Source organism: Gouania willdenowi, chromosome 6 (assembly GCF_900634775.1).
Source record: "Gouania willdenowi chromosome 6, fGouWil2.1, whole genome shotgun sequence".
NCBI classification, from domain to species: Eukaryota; Metazoa; Chordata; class Actinopteri; order Blenniiformes; family Gobiesocidae; genus Gouania; species Gouania willdenowi.
The window spans coordinates 10494708-10517555 of record NC_041049.1 but is presented as its reverse complement, the minus strand read 5'-3'; the positions used below and the strand labels follow the sequence as shown (position 1 = coordinate 10517555).

At 36.4% G+C, this 22848-nt stretch overlaps 1 protein-coding gene across 1 annotated transcript in view; it reads left to right on the top strand.

The window, feature by feature from the left end:
* col7a1l (collagen type VII alpha 1-like) overlaps positions 1–22848 on the top strand; it is a 72663-nt gene that overhangs the window by 5636 nt on the left and 44179 nt on the right. The window contains exons 3-15 of the mRNA XM_028450474.1: positions 7019–7199; positions 8679–8838; positions 11264–11357; positions 14683–14856; positions 15796–15950; positions 17882–18011; positions 18115–18231; positions 18318–18473; positions 20139–20255; positions 20348–20494; positions 20579–20698; positions 21937–22095; positions 22164–22277. Of these exons, the coding sequence (XP_028306275.1) occupies positions 7019–7199; positions 8679–8838; positions 11264–11357; positions 14683–14856; positions 15796–15950; positions 17882–18011; positions 18115–18231; positions 18318–18473; positions 20139–20255; positions 20348–20494; positions 20579–20698; positions 21937–22095; positions 22164–22277 (1824 nt within the window). The remainder of the gene's footprint in view (positions 1–7018; positions 7200–8678; positions 8839–11263; positions 11358–14682; positions 14857–15795; positions 15951–17881; positions 18012–18114; positions 18232–18317; positions 18474–20138; positions 20256–20347; positions 20495–20578; positions 20699–21936; positions 22096–22163; positions 22278–22848) is intronic.

Below are 22848 nucleotides of genomic sequence, written 5' to 3'. Positions count from 1 at the left end.
TAATACAATTTACAGTATTATTAAAACTGACTCTGTGGGGTTATACTGACTCCGAGGGGTAATTCTGACTCTGAGAGGTTGTTATACTGAGGGATATACTGACTCCACGGGGTTATACTGACTCCGAGGGGTAATTCTGACTATGAGAGGGTGTACTGATGGATATACTGACTCCAAGGGGTAACTCTGACTCTAAGGGTCTATACCAAGAGATATACTGACTCTGAGGGGTTATACTGACTAATAATAATTCTGATTTAGAGGGGTTATACTGAGGGATATACTGACTCTGAGGAGTAATTCTGACTCTGAGGAGTAATTCTGACTCTGAGGAGTTATGCTGAGGTTTATACTGACTCCGAGGGGTTCATCTTATTCATCCTTATTTGCATTTTCTTTGGCAACTGTAATTAGTCAGGTTACTATTCATATAATTTTCATATTAAAGTAATTAAATTGTATATTATGGTGTTATCAGCTGCCTGGTTTAGGCAACAACCATATGTCTGTCCTGGATTCTGTTGACAGACACATGCATTACTTAAAAGGTTCATTCAGAATGAAAAAGCAGGTGCTTCTTCAATGCAATCTGTGCAGATGTGCTTTTATTAAATCTCCACATCTGGCCTGGGGAGAGCAGGCCCACTGTAACTCAGCTACTGTCTAGTCTGTTCATGAGTCTGAACATCTGCTAGCCTCGTGTAGCGTTCCGCACTTTGTCTGTCTGCCTGTCAAACCCGTCCCTTAGATACACAGCACATGCCTCAGCTGCTATTGGACGTCACTAAAAGGTCATTCCGCCAATCAAACGTTTGATTTTCTCCTCATAGAATAGCAGAAATATATCAGTGAAGTTGTAGAAAGGGAAGTTCCTGCTTTTGTTAACTGGTAAATTATTATAGTAATTGATAAATCACACACAATCCAATCATAATTCACAATAAAAAAAAAAAAAAAAAAAAAAAAAAAACATTTGTTTGTCCTCAATTGATTTCGACTCATGTGGATCAGTCATTTCGAACAGTAATCTGCAGCACATTAGTCCTTGATTAAATCCTTTTGGTCGGTGTGGGTCGGTCCACACGACTACAAAGGAAATATTGGCCAGCATAATATTCAAGCTGTTATGTTCAATAGAAGCAGGTGAGCCGCCTGATAAGGAAGTGAACATGAAGCAGGGAGAAAACTCTCCAAGTGTGAAGCCTTTGGAGATTAAAACAAGGTTCTGATATTAAGGCTTTGTAAATGCGTAGCCGCTGCACTGGTCGAGAGACAAAAACATGCAAAGATCATTTAAATTGATTTTCCCCCCCCTGTCTCAGCAATGCTGGGGCTTACGGTGATGATTTAATAGTTTGTAACAGAAAACACTTTCATCACCATGACATCCACAAAGTCCTTGATCACTCACCCCAACATGATAAATGTACTGACTCAAACAACTGTATGTATACAGTAGACGATCAAAATAACTGCATGTTTCAGTGTAAACATCTGATTTTAGTTGAACGACCTAAAGTTACAAAGCAAAGTGATTTACAAAATCATTAAAGCAGAGTAAATTCCTGCTTCATTGAACAAAAAGGTTGACTTTAATACACACATGTTTTATATCCTCTTTGCTTTGATCCATCTGGCTAATGCTTACGTGCACACATCACTTTGCAAAGCGGGTGAACTCTAATCCAAAGTCATAAAGAAAGCCTCTGTCTTTGCTTTCTATCTATTGCCAGAGGTGATCATCTAAAAAATAGTGTTAAACTCATGGCCCGGGGGCAAAATTCGGCCCATCGGAGCATCCAATTCGGCCCGCAGGAGAAAGTAAAAATGACAGAGAAAACATGAATCATTGTGTAAAAAAAAAAAAAAAAACTCAACAATATTTGCAAGGACTCACAGTTTTCCACGTGCTTATATCTCATGATTGCAGTCATTTTTATTGTTAAACAGTTGGAAAAAAAAAAACACAAAACTCTTACAAAATCCTACATTTTCCTCAAATTCTGACATCATAATTCCCTTAGTTAAGTAACAATTGGTCACAAAATCTAGGAAATTTAAAGTGAAGATCATGTTGGGACTTATGGCTTTCACTTATTGCTTGGACATTGTCCGTTTCTTACATATTTTGTATTTTATGTGTACGTAGAAGTGCAAACTCCAGCACAACTCATTTAAAATCTGCAGCTCAGCCCTGATCTAAAAGACGTCCATCCGATCAGAGAAATATATGAACATGCAATCCCAAAAATTACCACAAATTTTAAAAAAATCAGAGAATATTTGTGCAGGAAATCGTTGCACACTTTGTATCAGGTCATGCGTATGAACACTTTACAGTGCTGTCATTTATCGATACACTGTATATTCATCCACCTGCAGTTATTTTATTATCACAAGGGAGAGATTATATGACATTGTTAGATTTTCAGAAATTTACCAAGTTTTTCCTTTTTTTCATCATTTGGAAATTTCTGTCGTTCAACTTTAATCAAAGTTAAAAACCTTGACTAAACTATGGTGACTTATGGCAGTAAATCAGAACGGGGCTGAGAATGTGCACAGGAGAACGATTCAGCAGATTAATCAACGAGTCATGTTGGTGTCAGCGATCTTGAAGCTGCTCTAGAATCGTTTGATTCGAACAATCCAGGCTGAGTAAAGATGACTTTGATTTAATATTGACTGAATACTGAAGCTGTATGGGAGTGTACAGTACATAGGAACGATACAGTTTTATTACCAGGCTCATTTCTAAAGCTGCACTTCATTTAACATGTACAGTTTGTTCTATAATGAGGATTTATGCTTCCCCATGTGCATGCTTTACACACGTTTCTCTAAAATAGATGATCAAATGTGACCTTTATGGCTTCCTGAGTTTCTTTTAAATGTGCTCTTTGATGCTTTGATGCGTCTGTCTTGATCCCATTTCAGCTGATTGTAGCCGTGCCTTCACTTTTTTCTGTCCTTTTCTGAGTGTTCCGCTGCATACGCTGAAACCACCGAGTACATCTGCGTAATCCAAAGGCTTATACAACCTTTGAGACATCAGCATAGATAACCTTGTGGGAAACCCTATCTAATCCCCCAGCATGTGTTACGTCCTTATCCGAGGCATGTCGTTTCTGCCTGCCATGCCAGACAGCAAACTCGTGGATAATTGATCTTGTTTTCCACCTCAATTTGTGTCTTCCTGACACACACCAGCCCCCTGCTGCTATCTTTCTACGAGCCCCCCACCCTGCCTTATGTGCACTTACACTAACATTGAAAATGTGTCCTGATAAATGTAAGACTCATTGCTGGGTGTGGAAAACATGCCAAACTCAATGTTTCAGACCCTAAAATAATTATAATTAAAGCTTTTTTTTATTTATTTTTTTAAAAAGTATGGTTTCATCCTAGACGCCCAAATCAGCACAAAACATCTTTGGAGTTTGAGTGGTTTGGAACTTTAAATGAATGTTGATCATTAATAGCACATAGATTTAAAACCAATGTGATTCTTCGAGGTGAACCTTGTTTTCTGCAATTATTTTGCCATTTTTACTATAGTATAATGATTAAAACATATTATATTTCCACATCAAAAGGGGCCAGTAGAACACATGAAAAGGATACAATACAGTACTTTGTAAACTGCTTAGTGTGTGATGGGATTTTTGCACCTATTTTCTATTTTAAGAAAAGTAGAAAAAAACAACTGACATTAATAAAAAAAAAAACAAATAAAAACACACAAAAATGTGATTTTCTGATTCATGGTCACATTATCTACATTCATGTCAGCATTTAGATTATTGACCAAACTCAGTATTAATAGATACAAAAAATCAAAGGTTTGCCATTTTGTGTGTATTTGTTGTCATTTTGTATATAATTATCTCCCACTTTGTGTTTTTTGTTTTGTTTTGTTGTGTTTTCATTTTATGCATTTTTGAAGTTATTTTTGGCATTTTTGTGGTTGTTTTGTGTTTTTGGAGTCATTTTTGTGTATTTTATTATCTTTTTGTGTATTTTTCTGTTTTTTTTGTTTGTTTATGGAGTCATTTTTGTGTATTATACTTGTCAGTTTATGTATTTTTCTGCCATTTTGTGTATTTTGTTGTCCTTTTGTGTATTTTATTGTCTTTTTGTGTATTTTTCTGTCATTTTGTTGTTCTTTTGTGTATCTTTTTGTCCTTTCGTGTATCTTTTTGTCATTTTGCATGGTTTTGGAGTCATTTTGTGCTATAACTTTGGGGGCCACAAATAATTAGACTGAGGGCTGCCAGTTGCCCACGTGTGGTTTATACCTTTTTATTGTTACTATGGGAGTTTTAAGTGCAAGTGAGTAATTTCTGGTGCGGTTTTAGCAATTCCATGCTTAGTATTCATCATGTTAGTCCTTAAAATGCTACTTTATCCAAGTTTTGTTTGTCTTGTGCAAAGCTAGAGATGTGTGGGGTGTGTAAGGGAGCCTGTAAATGTTAGGTCGCCGTTGGCTGGAGGCATATGTCACCCCCAGTGAATCCTGGGACTGCGGCCAAGGAGAGAAGGGCCAGATAATAAAGGAGAGCAAGTGCGGTAATGAAAAAGAGGACAGCAGAGGATCACTTATCACTTACAGAACAATCAGCAGTGTCCATCGTTTATTCACAAGCATAATCAATGCTGTCCACGCTTTGCTTTATTGCATATGCAAGGCCAGCATATTGACTTGGAGGGTGTTTGCAGACACAGCAGATTGTGTGTGTGTGTGTGTTTTGAAGTGTGTGTGTATCCAGTGCAGTAGGGATATTAGTGCTTAGATATTTCACCTCACATTAATTCATCTAAACCATCTAAAGCCCTCCAAACACAGCAGATCCATACGTTAAATGCATTTGTTTGCTCTGGCAAAGGGATTGGCCCTGATTTTTGGGTGTGTTTACCTTATTATTCAAAGCGTTCCTCATCGTTGTAGTAAAGTTTTATCACCAGAGTGCTCGGAATATTGATAGCCTCTTTGACTCACTTGTGTCTCATTAAAAATTCATGGGGATTTGTGTGGAGTTGGGGCTGTGTCGCAGGAGCACGTGAAGAGACTGGTGCTTAGCTTGATGTAACAAGACTGCTATCTGGTGGTAAAAGTGGTGGTGGTTTAACATGGGTACTGTTAGAATAGAGTGAAGTTACTCTGAAGTTGTTCAAACCTGAGAGTCAGAGGTTTTGCTTTGCTTGAATCAATCAATTGTTGAAAACAGATTTGAACGAAAAGAGCATGAATTAACAAAACATATCAAGTCAATAGAAAAACAGGCACTCATCTTACACAGCTGTGGTCTGAAGTAGACATTATCCAAACCAACAGGCCCAGTGTCGGCCAACTCCAGCATGTTATCCAGTAGTTGTCATCTCGTGTCTTTGGCCTGGAACATACAGTAGCTTCAGCCATGTGTCTTCTTTTGTTATGTTACGTAAGAGATTTTTGATTGTCAGAGTCAAAACATTAGCTGTCGCACATCAAGAAGGACGAGATAAAGACTTACACACATTTTATCTGAGCCAGGCAGAAATTCAAAAAGTTTATGTGTAACATTAGTCACTAACACTTTACGTGAAGTTTTATACATAAAGGCTGACATTACGCTGTCATTAGCATGATTAGGGTTTGTGTCATGAAGGCTTTCATTAAGTGTTGTTCGTTACCTTAACCCTGAACCTTAACCCCACCTAACCCCAATAAAGCCCTCCGCCTAACCCAAAAAATTCTACCATAGCTCCAAGGTGTCATAACTTTTTTGGGAACAACACTTAATGACAGACTTCATGACACCTTGTTCATGCTAATGACAGATAATGACAGCTTAATGTCAACCTTATGTATAAAATCAAATGATATGTTATTGCATCTGATTAAAGATGACATTTACTGCTTATTTAAAGAAATACAAATTATGATTGGACTATTGATTGATCAGTTATTATTTAAAAAGTGTCTATTCGTACTGTTGTCGTACGGACGACCCCTGGTGCTATTGGTACGTTTACCAAAGTACAAGTACGTAGCGTGTTAGGGTTAGGTTATAACCCTACACCGCAACAATTTCTAGGGTTAGGTAGAGGTTTACGATTAGGTTTAGTCTTAGTCATGTGACCTAAACTGGCCAATGAGTGGCGCTGCGTACGACTAGAATGTCAGCATATTGATACGGCAATCGTACGGATACCCATTGCCTATTATTTATCATTGAGGGGTATGAGGTGTGTGCTTATTTAATTAATTTGGTATATGTATATGAGTCGTTTAATATGTATTATGTTTAGTATTAGGAGAGAAGGCCAACTTTTTTTTGTTAATTGTTGTGAAATTTTGTTTTAAACTGTCTTTAGTGATAGACTCAGCGCCCCTGGGGCATATCTGACTTGTCTCGTCGCTTACGTAAAGCTTGTTTTGTTCATTAGATTTGGTCGAAATCAGATGTTTTAAAACTTTTTGTCCTAGTCCCAGAATATAGGCCTTAAAAAAGTAACTGATTGGTTTTAACTATTTTATGTAACAACAGTGGCTATCCGTACGTTTGCAGTATCAATATACCCACATTCTATCAGTATGGTCAGTTTAGGTCACGTGATAGGTCAGTCATTGGCCAGTTTAGGTCGCATGACTAAGACTAATCTTAACCCTAAACCTCACACTAACCCAAACCCTAAAAATTGTTGCGATATTGGGTTATAACCTAACCCTAACCCTAAAACACTACATACGTACTGTACATACAGTACTTCGGTAACCGTACCAATAGCACTGGGGGTTGTCCGTACGGCAACCGTACAAATAGACACTTTCTTTATGTAAGGATATATTTTAGTATAAGGATAAGTAATATAAAGGCTATTGGATATAAGGATATTGACTATGTCTTAAAGAAACAATAAATGACTAATATTTCACATCGACGGTGTATAGGATGCCAACATTCACAATGTGTTACCATGGAAATGTTTGAAACTTGAAATGTTGGACACTGATCTGAATTTTCTGCTCATACAGTATGCAGGACAGTGGTGCAGGCAGACATTGTGTTCCTGGTGGATGAATCGTGGAGTGTTAGTCAGACAAGCTTCTCCAGAGTGAAGGACTTCATCTCAAGCGTCATCTCATCCTTCCAGCACAGAGTGGTGGGAGCTGAGGGGGTTCGCTTTGGTGTCACTCTCTTTGGGGATATTCCCAGGTATGAAACCAACATCAACTAAGTACATTGCTTTTGACTAACACTGATCACTCAAATCTAGTGGTTTCTTACAGTATGTTGACTGATGCCAACCTAGAAGTATTTTCACACTCGGAGTCACATGTTGAAACATGTAAAAACTTGCCAACCTAACAGCGTTTGTCATTTTAGTCCAGAGATCTTTAGTGTTTTAATAGTATTTATATTATTCATATTACACGTACTGTATTCAGACTCGGAGAGGGGACCAGGGCTTTCCGCTGATCCAAGCACTTTTCAAGATCTCCGAGCTTATAAGCAGAGGTGTAAAGAGTACTGATATATCCTACTCGTGTAGATGTACTGCTTCTTGATTGAAATTGTACTCAAGGCCAAGTAAAAGTAAGTCATACATAAAATACTCAAATGCAAGTAAAAAGTAGCTGAATTAAATAGTACAAAAAATAAAAGTTACTTGTTACTTTCACCACCACGTTTCATTTTGGTAATAAATCAAACGACGGTTCCCATGCATACAGTAAACATCTCATCTATAAAATTAAAAAGGAAGAGACCAAATCTTGCGCAACTGGAACTTAATTTATTTCCCACAAAGGCATCTGTATAAAATAAAAGGTTTGTAAAAATGTACAATTATTTTTAAAATACAATAACACCATCAAATTAAATTCAAAATGAAAAAAATAATACCCAGGCTCTATGTATAGCTACATTTATGGACCCTAAAACTGAGAAAATAACCAGCATTCAGTTCTGTTTTAGCGCCATGCATTAAGTTTATTCTGATTGGTCGGCTGTGATGTGATGCATTGGATTGTTGTCTGAACATTTCATTTTTTGTAGTTTCACAATGTCTGTTGATCATTTTAAAACAAAAACTAATCATTTACTCAGTAGCGGTTGGGTGTAGAAATGTACTGAACACGTTTACTTCTTTTAAAACGTACTTAGGTACAAGTAAAATGACTGATTTAGAAATATAGTCAAAAAAGTACAAGTACACAAGGCAATTCCATGTGCTTTACATGATCAAAAAGAATAACAGCTTAAAAATCTATAAGAATGTTAAAATCGGCAGTAAAAACACAAAATCTACGACAACATGATAAAAAATTAGCAAACTAGTCAATTCCTCTATTTCCTCCTTTTACTGGATCGTTTGATTCCAAGTGTTTTCCTTTGTTTAATTGAGCTTTTGGTGAGTTTTCCTGATTTTGCTTCTCCGTTGTATAAACAGTCGCATCTCAGAGAACTCACAACATTTGTGTTAATGCAGACAAGGCATTTGTGTGTTCTGACTCAATGCAACTATTTGATTCTCTGAGCAACAAGGACTGATTTCCAGTGCTTCCAATATTTTTCGAGTTTACACCTCTTGACCTCTGACCTCACGCGCGGGAACAAAACGAGAAGGAGATTTCCGAGAGTGTGAGAAGTTTCATTGAGTCGGTACTGAGGTAAATGTTTCTCTCTACACAGGATGAGGATTGCTTTGACAGACTACGGTACACCTGAGGAGGTGCTCAGAGCCATTAGAGACCTGCCCTATGATGGTGGATCCAGGAGAACCGGCAATGCTCTCCAGTTTCTGGTCGACTCTGTTTTCAGTCCCGCCATCAGTCGAGACTTTGCTCCAAAGGTACCCTGACGTAGATGTGATGATTACTCCCGTCTACTCAAACAGATTTTTACAAAATCTTTAAAGCAAATATAAGCCTCATCGATCAATAAATTGAAGATCATAAGCGTGAAAAAATGATGTAAAAGGTTGACATTGGTGCTCGAAAGTTTACTTTCATTTCCACTTGGTTTATTGACAATGCTGGAAAGGTTTGGCCCATTGCATTATGGGATGTGGAGTCCCATAAAGGGATGCATAGAAATGTTTTTCCTTCATTCTTACCATCATTTCTTGTGTTTCTTCATCAGACAAGGAGGACATTTATTGGCTTTACATCATTTTTGTTCTAGTTTGTTTTTCGACCACATTCGGATCTTTCTGTGAAAGCCTTTAAAATAAACATCTGCCACTTTCATTTCGTGAAAGCACCAGAAATATGTTGGAAAGTTACTTTGGCAGAGTTTTTCAGACGAACACAAGAAATCACAGTATGAATGAAGTAAAACCACTTCTATTCATTCACATCCCACAATGCAATGCACAAAACCTTTTCTTAATTTTGACTTCAAATTTAGATTACGTCCTCGTTTTAGTTTTTTTTTTTAACTAAGATGCATGTATTCGAGTTTCTGTCTAATTCAAAAATGATTATAGATGACTTTTTTTGTACTGTATTTAATATACTTAATGCCTTCTATTTATATTATCTTTCTTGTATACAGTAGCTATGCGCCCACATGGAGAATAATTCTCATTGTTTTAATTAATTACAAAATTAGCCACTGACTGGACAAAATTTGTTACGAATAATTTGAGTCTCATTTTTTGTGTAAAATGACCTCACTGTGAGTATTTTTGTTCAAAATTTGTATTTTTTTACACTGTATTAGTGGTCAAACTATAGCGCACCAGTGGCCACCTCTGACAACATTCAAATTTGTTTTTTGAAATGTTTTTAGTTAAAAATTAAGCTGTGACGCAGTTTTTTTTTTAAAGTACGGTAAATGTTACACTTTAGTCTGAGTTTGTTTAGCTACTTTCCTCAGATTTGATGAGTTTGCGTTTGCATGATGGAACAGGAAGTTTCAAAATAAAAGCTACTGAGAAACCTCCTTAAACTTTCCAATGGCGTATAGTGTGACAGACTAAATGCACATTAGGGGACACACAATTGTGCATACAGCCACCAAACCAAGCATTTTTCAGCTTGGTGTTACCAAGTATTGAGATGTTTAATCCCCCGTGAGCTACATTTACCTGACAGTCTCAAAATGTCACATCTGGTTAGCATTCCAATCATCTATCTATCATCAAGTCTGTCTCTGAGTGCACATGTGAATTGTTTTCACGTTTGCGAAGGCAGAGAATTGAGGATTAGGCTGATATAGAGCAGGACCGCCTGTTCTCATACAAAGCAGCAGCAGCAGCAGCAGCAGCTATGTGCTCATACTGATCATTTCAAGCCTTTTTCTTCTGATAAACTTTGAATGAGCTGAATAAATTTGCTTTAACAAGCAACCAAAGGCTACACAAATCTCCCTCAGAGTTTAATCATGTATCTAATTATAAGATAATCCACATCAAAATCTATGAATGCAGTAGGATGCTAATGTTTAATTCAATTCAATTCAACTTTATTCCGGACTCCTAGTTCATTAAGACTAAAATAAAAGGACTAGACAAACAATTAAGATGGCACTTTAAAAAGACAGTCATGCCAAGTCAGACTGATAACCTGTCGCACTCCATTCAAATGTTTCAAATGGTATTATGTCTTCTGCAATCCCTATGAGAGGAATATAAAAAGACAACTCATGAGATAACACCATATTTCAGGTGTGGGCAATTGGTGGCATGGGGGCCACATGCGGCCCTCGGTCTAACTTTATGTGGCCCCCAAAACCAACACACCAAAATGACTCTAAAAAACGTGAAATTGAGGAAAAATAATTCAAAAGGAAAACAAATATACACAAAAACACTCAAGGCGACTACAAATAACTGAGAAATATGAAACAAAAGAAAAATATATAAAATGGCCAAAGGAAAAAAATTAAAAATACAACAAATAACTACAAAAATAAATCAAAAATGCACAAAAATAGATACAAAAACCTTTGTTCTTTCCTTTATTATTGCTCAGAAAATTCTAAAATGCTGGCATTAATATTGATAATGTGGCCCTCGGGTAGGAATCAAATTTTTGTGGTCCCCGCTGTGATAAAAGTTGTCCATTTCGGCCATATTACATCAAAATGCATCAGTTTAAATTATATTCAGGCAATCTGCTCTTGAATATCACCAATATATTCCATGTTAAAGTCAAAATCTGCATTTTTTTTTTCAATCACTGTGATTGACATTATCAAACATAAATAAGGTATAACCTGCACAACTTTATTGTGTCTTATTTTGTTTTTTCTTTGCTCTATGTTGTGCACAGATTGCTATTTTGATCACTAATGGCCGCTCAGTTGACCACGTGGATGCTGCAGCCAAAGCAGTAGCTGACTGTGGCATTTCTGTCTTTGCCCTAGGTGAGTGTGTGTGAGTGTGTGTGTGTGTGTGTGTGTGTGTGTGTGTGTGTGTGTGTGTGTGTTTACACTTTAGTGTGAATTCATTGAACATCCCCACTGCAGCAGCCACACAGATTGTATCAGTCATTGGAAATGTATGTTATAAAAAAAATATTTGTTTGCAGGTAAATGGATGCACTCATGCACGCGTACAAACACAACAGCATGTGTGTGTGTGTGTGTGTGTGTGTGTGTGTGTGTGTGTGTGTGTGTGTGTGTGTGTGTGTGTGTGTGTGTCTGTGTGTGTGTGTGTGTGTGTGTGTGTGTGTGCGTGTGTGTGTGTGTGTGTGTGTGTGTGTGTGTGATGAAGCCATTAATCCAGCGGCTGTGCAGAGGTGCACTTGTGTTTCAGCAGCTTTACTGCGGCTCATGAGCACACATAATTATTTACCCACTTATCTGAGCCTTTTTCCTCTGCATATAAGGCACCTGCTTACTCCTCTCAGACAGCCGTGCAGTAATTACTGCCCATTAGGTGATCATGTGCTAATCACAGCCATTTTTCATTAGGCCATTCACTGTCCCACACTTGCACCTCTGACTCTGAGGCCGTCTCCTGTCGTTCATCACAGCAGAAGGTCATCAAGCCTGCCTGTGCAAAAACCAATATACCTAAAAAGCCTGTTAAATCACCACTGTACTCTTCATCAATATATGGATATACTGTATATATATATATATATATATATATATATATATATATATATATATATATATATATATATATATATATGTAAATATAATTTTTCTATATTATATATATATATAAAAATTAGAATATCATGGAAAAGTTGTTTCATTTTCATAATTCCATTCAAAAAGTTCAGGGTCCACAATTTAAATGAGTATTTATTTGTTTATTTTTACATAATTTGGGCTTCCAGCTCATAAAATCCAAGAAAACAGGATTTCAAAAAATTATAATACTGTGAAGAAAGCACCATTTACTTCTCAGTTTTTGCAGAAAAAAAAGAGGAGAAGAAGGACTGGACTGTTGGCCAGTGGTCCAAGGTCCTATTTTCAGATGAAAGTAAAGTGTGCCTTTCATTCAGGAATCAGGGTCCAAGGGTTTGGAGGAGGACGGGTGAGGAACAGAACAGAACACTGCACCGCAAATCATGACTGAATGTGAATATTTCACACTGGATCTCAAGCAGCTTGGGTTCTGTTCCTCACCTGTCTTCCTCCAAATCCTTGGACCTTGATTCCACAATATACACATTTGTATATTAGACCTGGGCAATATATCGAGATTTCTATTTTGACAATATATTTTAATTTTATAGCTTATTTTGTATTAAAATGCTTGTTTTAGGAGTCGATGCTTTCACTACTTCTCATTAGTGAAGCACGATATTGGATTTTGGTGGATATTTAATATGCTGATATCGATACCACCCCTTATTGCAGGGATCATCTTGTTTCTGCAGTGGAATCAACATATAAAAATATTTCACAAACTCTTTATCATGTTGTCCCACAAATATAATATAAGACAAAGCTGAAAATATTGTAACATCAGTAATCTTTCCTTGTGCAAAATAAAAAAAAAATTCTTCAACTTACATCATTATGTAAAACTATTCAATCATGACAATTATTCAAACAAAACAATTCAGATACTTGCAGACTATCCTACTTTAAACAGGTACTGTACCTACTTACAGTTTGTATTTGAGTAAATTCAGTGATTGATTCTACTATGATTTAAAAACACACGTGCAGTCTGCTCCCCGTGCGCAAAATGGTGGCGCTTAGTCCTTCTTCTCCATGGGCGACGAGGCATCAACGTATATGATGTCTATGGGTCGCTCAAGGAAGAACAGCCTTTTACTTTATCAGTTAATTACATCAGTGGAATGGGCGATGTCTGATGCTTAATTTTAAAGCCAACGTGTTATATCGTGCCAATAATATCGTGCATGGCTAATATATAAATACACACACACACACACTAGCAGGACTGAACCAGTTTCTGACTCAGCTCAGAGACGCGGCAGATGGAATCTGGAGGTCGGCCAAAACCTTTTAAATAACAAGGATGTGGATTTTATCTCATGGTGTTGGACTTTTATTGTAAATTGAATCAACATAAATGTTTAGTGGAGTGAAACTTCACAGAGAGAAAGATGCAGAATGCCGTTTGTCTAATTAATTGTTTTAAATAAAGCATAACTGATTAAGTAGTCAAAGCTCTACTGTAGTTGTGTGTGTGTGATTTTATGGTTAATGCTGTTTTTTGTAGGTGTTAAGGTGCTGCACTCTCAAACACGCACACACAACTGTTTTAGCTTCCATTTGTTCTTTATTTTGCCGCTAGCTAACATGGTGACATCATAATCACAAAAAAATTGAGATTATTGAAAATCAATATTGTGTGTGTGTGTAAAGTCCATCTTATCCCTATTTGCTACTTTTGGTATACAATTTCAAAGACTTTCCGACAGTGCGCTAAGGGATGGGAAAGTTTAAAATCAGATAAAGTGATATGGTTTGAATTAAAAAAACAAAACAAAAATCTTTAAAACCTTCATCTGACTTCACCAGCACAACTTTTCAAATGTCACTACGAGTTACTGCCTGAGCACAACAGCTTTTATCCTAAAGTGATCACTATGTTATGCTATTAGACAGCTAACACTGGAACAGCTGTAAACTGTCATTCCAAATGCAACAGTACCCTCTTGTGGTTTTAGTCAGACTATATGCAGTGAAGAGTGTGAGAAAATTCAGATTTTGTTGACTTACACAATTCAATCCCTTGGTTAGTTTGATCGATATATCATATATCTGATTAAAACTAATTAAATATCATTCTACAGATGTTTCCATGAAATCTCATGTGATTCACAGGGTTCTGAGACTGATAAAATATAAAATAAACATATTTCACTTAATATGAACTCATAATACTGTGCTGTAGAAACAAATCACTAAAACATGTAAGATTATCCTTGTTTAATCCATTTACGTTCAAATGAAATTGAATTGATTTGTGTTGTAAATTAAAAGGCCATCCTATAGTGGCTGTGGATCCCTGTTTATCAGTATTATGTGCATTAAAGCAAGAAACGGCTCCTATTAGAAATGCTCCAAGCTGAAGGAGAATAACGTGTTTTTCACACAGAATGAGTTGAGCTACAGAGTGTTGGGAGCCCCATGTTGTGATAATTACATGTTGAAATACGACAGAAACAGGAAAATTGTCACTTTCTTTAACAAATCCCATTCTTTAAGCATTATTTATGACTCCTTTTCCCATTGTTCTTTATTCATCTAATACCAGGTGTCAGAGGAGCTGACCAATCAGAGCTGAGGAGGATTGTGTCAGAGCCACATGAGGAGCATCTGCTGCTGGTTGATGACTTTTCTGTCCTGGACTCAGTCCTCCTCAAACTGTCCCGCAGAGTGTGTTTCACAGCTTCTGAGCCTCCACGTCCTGTAAAAACCCCTCAGCCAGGTACTGGATGGTTCCTCAAAACAGACCAGAACCTCCTGCACTCGGATATGGGGCATCAATTGTAAAGTTGTGTATGCTAAAATAAACGGCAACTTTTTGCAACATTTAGCAACAAACCATGTTTCAAAAAACGTGTGAATATCTAAATGTTACTTTTGACCAGATTTATAGCAATATTTGTGAAATTTTTTATATTTATTTTCTCATAAAAATGCAATGTCAATGTTAAATCTAAATGTTGAATCTAAATGTTAAATCTAAATGTTAACATTTAGATAATTTTTAGATTTAACATTTAGATTTAGCTTTAGATTTAGCTTTAGATTTAAATTTAAGATTTAGATTTAGATTTAACATTTAAGATTTAATATTCAGTATTTAGATTTAGCATTTATATTTAAATGTAACATCTAGGACTTAATATTTAACATTTAGATTCTGATTTAACGTTTAGATTCTGATTTAACGTTTAGATTTTGATTTATTATTTAACATTTTGATTTAGATTTATTATTTAACATTTAGATTTAACATTTAGATTTAACATTTAGATTTAACATTTGGATTTAACATTTAGATTTAACATTTAGATTTAACATTTAGATTTAACATTTAGATTTAACATTATTATAATAAAATTATATTTTTTACAAGGAAAAAATATCACAAATTTCACAAATGTTGCTGTAAATCTGGTTGAAAGTAACATTAAAATTCACATTTAAAATGTAATTAAGAATTCACACACGTTTGTTGCTCAATGTTGCAAAAAGTTGCTGTTTATTTTAGCACACACAACTTTATAATCGGCGCCCGATACTCGGATGGATCTCTACGTTCTACTTTGATGACTTAACTAAGAGCTGAAAGTGTTTATTGTTATTACCATTTAAAAATGGATTTGTTCCCATTATCTGATTTCTTTTATCCAATCTATAGTTGAAGAGCCAGTGTTGGGTCCCAGAGATCTGCAGGTCAGTGAGGTGGCCTACAGCTCACTAAGGCTGACGTGGAGTCCGGCTACAGGTGATGTCACCGGGTATCGCCTCCTGGTGTCACCTAAGGGACGCCTCCTCTCATTACAGGAGAGACAGGTGAGGGGTTCTACATGCATAGTAATACTGAAGGTGGGATGATATATCGTGCGACAAAATATCGCGATATTTAAAGAAAGTGTCTATTTGTATGTTTGCCATATGGACAACCCCCGGTGTTATTGGTACGTTTACTGAAGTACATGTACGCAGCGTCTTAGGTTTAGGGTTATGGCTTGGGTTAGGTTATAACCCTATATCGCAACAATTTTTAGGGTGAGTGTTAGGGTTAGGTTTACGGTAAGATTTAGTCTTAGTCACGGGACCTAAACTGGCCAATGACTGACCTATCACGTGACCTAAAAGGGGCCAATGAGGGGGAAGCGTATGGATAGAATGTCGAAATACAGAAATCTAACGAATACCCACTGCCATATTTAAACGTTGATGGTACGAGTGGTATCGCAACAATCTGCACACCAGATTGTTTGGGTTTGTTTTTATTTTTGTAAATTCCTATTGCATTGAAAAGGTCAAACCCAGAGTACGTATGTCCAGAGGTAAAGTCAAATAAAAGCAAGCTTATTTTTACTTCCGCTGAGATGTAAAGAATGTAATGTTTTCACCAGTGTTTATCCATCCGTCCGTCTGTTAGCTAAGCAGGATTTGTCAAGAAGTTCAAGATTCAAGGTTTTTTTTGTTGGCCATTTTCATGTTTCCATTAAAACGAAATGTGTTCCTCTGGCTCAGCAACAAGAAAAAAAAAATATCAACAGAAATATAGTGTTATATAAACATAAAGAAACAGAAATAAATAATGAAGAAATGAATTGATTTAAAGCTGTAAATTCTGGATGGATTTAAATGAAATTTGGTGAGCTGATAGATAATGTCAGAAGGAAGAAAGTGTTTGATTTTGGAGATGATGTGGAAGGTACTGTAGATATGGCACCTCTAACCGTAGCAGAGGTGTGCGCGCTTGTTTTGTCTTTTTTTCCTCACCAAAAACATTGTTGTGTCGTTATTGCGATCAGTGATTTATTTTTATTTTTTTTTACAGCAAATTTTAATCTAGTTTAAATCATCGTTTTTCAGTTATAGTCTAGTTTTAGTCAACTACATGAAATAAATTATTTGTCGATTAAATCTGTTACAGATATAGTCGACTAAAATATGAAGCATAAAGTTCATGCTTTTTTTTTTTATACAAAAAAGATTCATTTTCATTTATTTGTTTTTTTTGAACAAGGACAAGACAACAAAAAACCTAAGAAACAATTACTATTTTTGTACAAGGACACTACAACAGAGAAAAACAATCAGATATATTCAAAATAATATATACGATACATGTACACTTATAATTGTAATAATATGTCTGCTGAAAAGGGAGTGGGAACAAGAAAGACTTGTTTTATCCCACCCTCATTTCTTAATCATACAATTTTCATCATATTGCGTTTTTCTGATCAACCCAATATAGATAGCAGAGGATGTTATTATTGTATGTAAATAGTCACTGAAAGATGTGATGTGATCAATGCGTTCTACAATCAGCTTACTTCCCATTGGATCCCTATTGGAGTAGTTTTGATTGAATACCTTAAAAAAATAAGCTTATTTCTGATTAGGATTTTGTCCCATTTTAACACTAGAGTTTTGTTTTTATTAGTTAATGTTGATGTTAGTTTTAATTCACATGTATTTTTCTTTAGTTAGTAATAGTCTTGTTATTGTCATTTAAAAATGTAGTCGACCGTAACTATGACAAAAACTTTTAGTGAAGAAAAATGAACACTGATCCTGATCCCATTATTATTGTCATCTATTGCATCGTAACATGAACTCAGTGTATCGTCCCACCCCTAATAAATACCTCATGAGATTCTTCTTTGTTCTGACTGCTTCTATCTGACTCACAATGTTCTTATTTGTTATTCCTGGAAGAAGAAAGTCACCTCCTGCTGTCTATGCTGATATATGTACTATAGATGGAGCTGAAAGCAGACGTAAGCACAGCCTTGGTCACAGCGTTGAGTCCAAAAACAGACTACACCCTCACTGTGTACGCCATCTACCCCAACCTCATTGGAGACTCTGCAACAGTCAGTGTACAAACAAGTGAGAACCACTCTTTAAATCTCACATTAATCTTATTTGAGTCAATATTAACACAACTTTTTGTTGTTGTTGTTTTTGTTTGTTTATCTACTGTATATCTTAGCTCAGTTGCCTCTGGTGTCCAACTTCCGTGTGATTGAAGAGGGTTTATTCTCCCTGCGTCTTGGCTGGACACCACCAGTAGGAAAACTCACTGGTTTCAAAATCTTCATTCCAAGATGTATGTTGACTCACACCAAGGCCTTTATAGCTGTTTTACTGTTGCTCTAACTAATTATGAGTCTTTTTTTAATGATTTCTCTGCAGCAAACAGACCTGGGTTTACCTATGAGCATCTACTCCCTGGAGACACATCTTCTCATGTGATTGACAGCCTGGAGGAGGATAGAAAGTACACTGTTAGCATTTATGCTATTTACCCTGAAGGACCAAGCGAACCGGTTTCATTAGTGGGCAAAACATGTAAGTGTAACACATCATCTTTCTCATTTATTTTCATTTCAAATGGACACAAAATCCATTTGTTTTGTTGTCACTAAACAGAAACAGCTTAAAAACATACTAGAACAAAGTAGCTAGTAGTTTACAGAGTCTCTCCCCTAGAGGGCAGTGTTGAGAAATAAATATCGCAACCTAAAGGCATTTTATATACACATAGCTTGCTTTCAGCCTCTTCAACACTAACATTTGGGTTTTCCATTCATTATAGGCATATACACATATAAGCATATATAAATATGATATATACCATAAATGATATCAAATGATAATGAACTCCTTTCCCTACTCAGTCCTACTAAAAGATGTGTTGCAAATAGATAAGCATTGGTAGTATTTCCTCTCAATGCCAATAGGTGGCAGTAAGCACCCCAATACCAGCCCTTTTGCTGAAAGCACTACAGTGAATGCTGTGATGTGAAATATGTTATTTACTAAAAATATTAAATTAACTTCTTCTTCTTCCTTTTCTGAGTGTTTCTTTATCGTGGAGTGAACATACTCCAAATATACAGTATGCATAATAGGGGGTGCTGAATGTAAATACTTTTTCCATAGCCAACATATTTTGAACATTTAGGTCACTTTCCTCACATTTACCTTATTTTTGCTTCATTCGAGACTGAAAATCATGTAAAACAGCATGTTCTATATCATTGTTGAAAATGTGTGCATGAAAAATAAATTTAAATTTATATCTAAATCTAAATGTTATTTTTTTTATCTAAATCTAAATGTTACATTTATTTCTAAATCTTAATGTTCAATCGGTCACCAAGTGTAAAGCTAAATGTATAAAAAATATGCAAAGTGGGCAGGTCAGCACCTGTCAATCATGAGGCCCCGCTCACACCACCGACTGCGACTCCAAACTGATGAACTCGAAAGAGCGGTAATGACTGGTGAATGGGCTGCACGTCAGCCGAGGAAATGTGTGGACAACTGCCCTCAGGCAGTTGAACATATGTAGATTCCAGTGATGAAGACACCCAGAATGCAGAAGACCTCGGAGGGTGGGGTGTGTGGAGTGTGGGAGGGGCCTCGTGACCGACAGGCGCTGACCGGCCCAATTTGTATAATTTCTAAACATTTAGTTTCACACTTGGTGACTGATTTACCATTTCGATTTAACATTTAGATTTACCATTTCGATTTAACATTTTGATTTAGATTTAACATTTTGATTTAGATTTAACATTTTGATTTAGATTTAACATTTTGATTTAGATTTAACATTTCGATTCAACTTTTACCTTTAGATTTAACATTTACATTTATTGATCATGTTTACACATTTTTAACAATGATATAGAACATGCTATTTTACATGAATCTCTCTCAAATGAAAGAAAAATTATCTAAATGTGAGTGAAGTGAGCTAAATGCTCAAAATATGTCGACTATGAAACAGTGACCAAGTTTTTACATTCGACACCCCATTGTATAATGCAGGTAAATCAATATAATACACTACACAGTAGGCAAAAATGTTTTAGTTTCAAATGACAATAACTGTAACAATTTACAAATTATTGCCATTAAATTACTTTTGTTATTGACACTGTAAATAAAATAATAGAAACTTTTTGTTTTTTTAATGCACTGCTTTGCTCCTTATGTGTTTCGTAGTAAAGTTAATACCAGTTCAAAAGTTCCTGGTCCAGAACGCCACAACTGACACTTTCCAAGCCAGATGGTCGTCAGTCAGAGGTGCAACAGGATACAGATTAACATGGTCGGCTCCAGGTAAAGCAGTTGATTTTTTAAATAATAAGAGCTACAGGGTCAGTTACTGCATAAACCATTGATAAGATGCTGGATTCCTTTTTTTCTTATAGATGGTGACATTGAAAACATAAACCTCGATGACACCTTTAACTTCTACATGGTCCAGGGCCTTCGTACAGGATCTGATTACACAGTTACCATCAACCCCATCTTTGGAGACATTGAAGGGCCCATCACCACCACCACAATCAAGACATGTAATGACAGCATTAAAAAACACACACACGCTTAAGATCATTGTTACACGTTGATGTCATTGCTTTGCCGTTTCTCTCCGACAGTGGAAAGCAGTGCAGTGCAGTCTTTAAAGGTGTCTGGTTTGAGCACCAGCTCTGCTATTATCTCCTGGAACAGCGTCCCTGGGGCCACTGGGTACAGACTGGCATGGGGACCGACTCCAGGTGTTTCATCACATCACTGTATTTGGCTTTGAGCCTTCATGCTTTTTAGCATGACAGCCCTCATTGATGTTTGTACTATGATTAATGTGTTCTTACTTGTTATAATTAGGGGCCAGGCAGCCTAAGCTGTTCTTTCTTTCTTTCTTTCTTTCTTTCTTTCTTTCTTTCTTTCTTTCTTTCTTTCTTTCTTTCTTTCTTTCATCGTCTTCTTCCTTCGAGGACATTCTACTTCCCATGTGCAATAATCACTACATTTTGCACAAAAGTTCAGTCTCGTGCCAGATTGCCTCAGGTACAAAAACAGGCCAATCATCCTACAGGTGGTGCTAAAGCAAACCTCTAAAGTTCAACATTTTAAAAATTCACAACAAATCAGCAATGTGTGCTTCAAAAAAATGTGTAAAATGTTTTAAACCTATCTCCTATGCAGAAACAAGGGTCTGCAGCACTGCGTAGTTTGCTCCCAAATTCGGGAGCAAACTACGCAGTGCTGCGGACCTTCGTTTCTTCATAGCAATTTTGGACCTTTTTGATCCAGCACACTGCCTCAAAAAGGGATGTGCGTGTTTTTTTATTGTGCCACAGGTTTTGCCTATTTTGCTACAGAGCTTTGTTTGGAAGATATCAGAATCAGAACCATTGTCCTTTGTGCCAAAATATGGTAGTAACATGAGATCTACCATTTGAGTGGCATGGGAGTTGTGTCTCAGATAATTTTGGGACGCATCATCAGTAGTGTTCCTTTGAATCAAGGGGGTGTTTCGGCCTTTCAAACATTAGACACTCTCATCAAAGGTGGCCAGCTACAGGGTGATCAAGACTGAGTTTGGGTCCCATCACTGTTTTCCATTCTCTCCTATCTGTAGCTTTGGGAATTTTATCTCAAAACTATTTTATTTTTATTTTTTACAATATTTTGAATTTTGCTCCCATGTGAACAATTGGAGTAAATGCAAAAATATTTTTTTCACCTATGGAGTCAAAAAATAATTGTTTCTAAACAAATTACCAACAACTCCCTGCTGTCTAGAATCCTGACAGCTGTTTGAAATGTTCCTTTAAACGCTATCAGCTGTCTTTTGCCTAACATTGTCTGGCCCCCGACCATTACTGTGCAGCAACCTTAATTTAATAATGAAGTGAAGGTTTTGAAATGCCACTTTTCTATTAGTAGCTGGTGTTATATTAATAATATTCCGCTTCATGGTTAAAATATTCCTGTGAACTGTTCCTTTCAGAGTTTCATGGACGTGATCGCACCAGACAGTTTGCTCTGAACGGCAGCACCACAGAGTATCACCTGAAGAACGCCGCCCATGACACAGAGTATGTGCTCACTCTATATGTGTTGTTTGGACCTGCGGTGGGGCCTGGTATTGCCACTACCTTCAGAACTTGTGAGTACTTGTACATCATTAAGGAGATGAACAATGTTATATTTATATACCTTTATCTTCCGTCACAGCTCCATTGGGTTACGTGTCCAACTTCAAGGTGACGTCTTACACAAGCACCACCATAGATCTGGAGTGGAGTCCCATTGTTGGAGCCACTGAGTACAAACTCACCTGGCGCTCAGGTGAAGTATTTGTTTCCAGGCTTACGTATCTTTTTTTTGTTTGTTTTTTTATTGTGGATCGCCATTAGCGCAGTCAAGCTGACGCTGTTCTTCCTGGGGTCCAGTAGAAATAGTTTTGTTAAAATACTTCTTCCAATACAATCATTTTACATTTACTGTACATCATCAAAACAAAAATCATTTCATTACACTTGTAATAAGTTATCTAAAAATCATAAAATATTATCCCAATACAAAATCATCAAATGCAAACTCCATTTCATCTACATTTTTAACCCTAATACAATACTGTTATACATTCTCAAATCTCTGCTATTTTCATAGTTTTAATAGGTTCCTTAATGACACAAATAGAACACTTTCATACATGTATGCCTCGAAGGAACTATTTTAATAATATTTTAAATGCCTTTAGACTTTCCGCCCGTAATATTTCATTTGGCAGTGTGTTCCATGCATGAGTCGCCCTATATGTGAACGTTCGTTGTAGGCATTTCGATTTGGCTTTTGGTGGAATAAACTTCCATGCAGAGTAGGGATGTAACGATTCACTCAACTCCCGATTCACGGT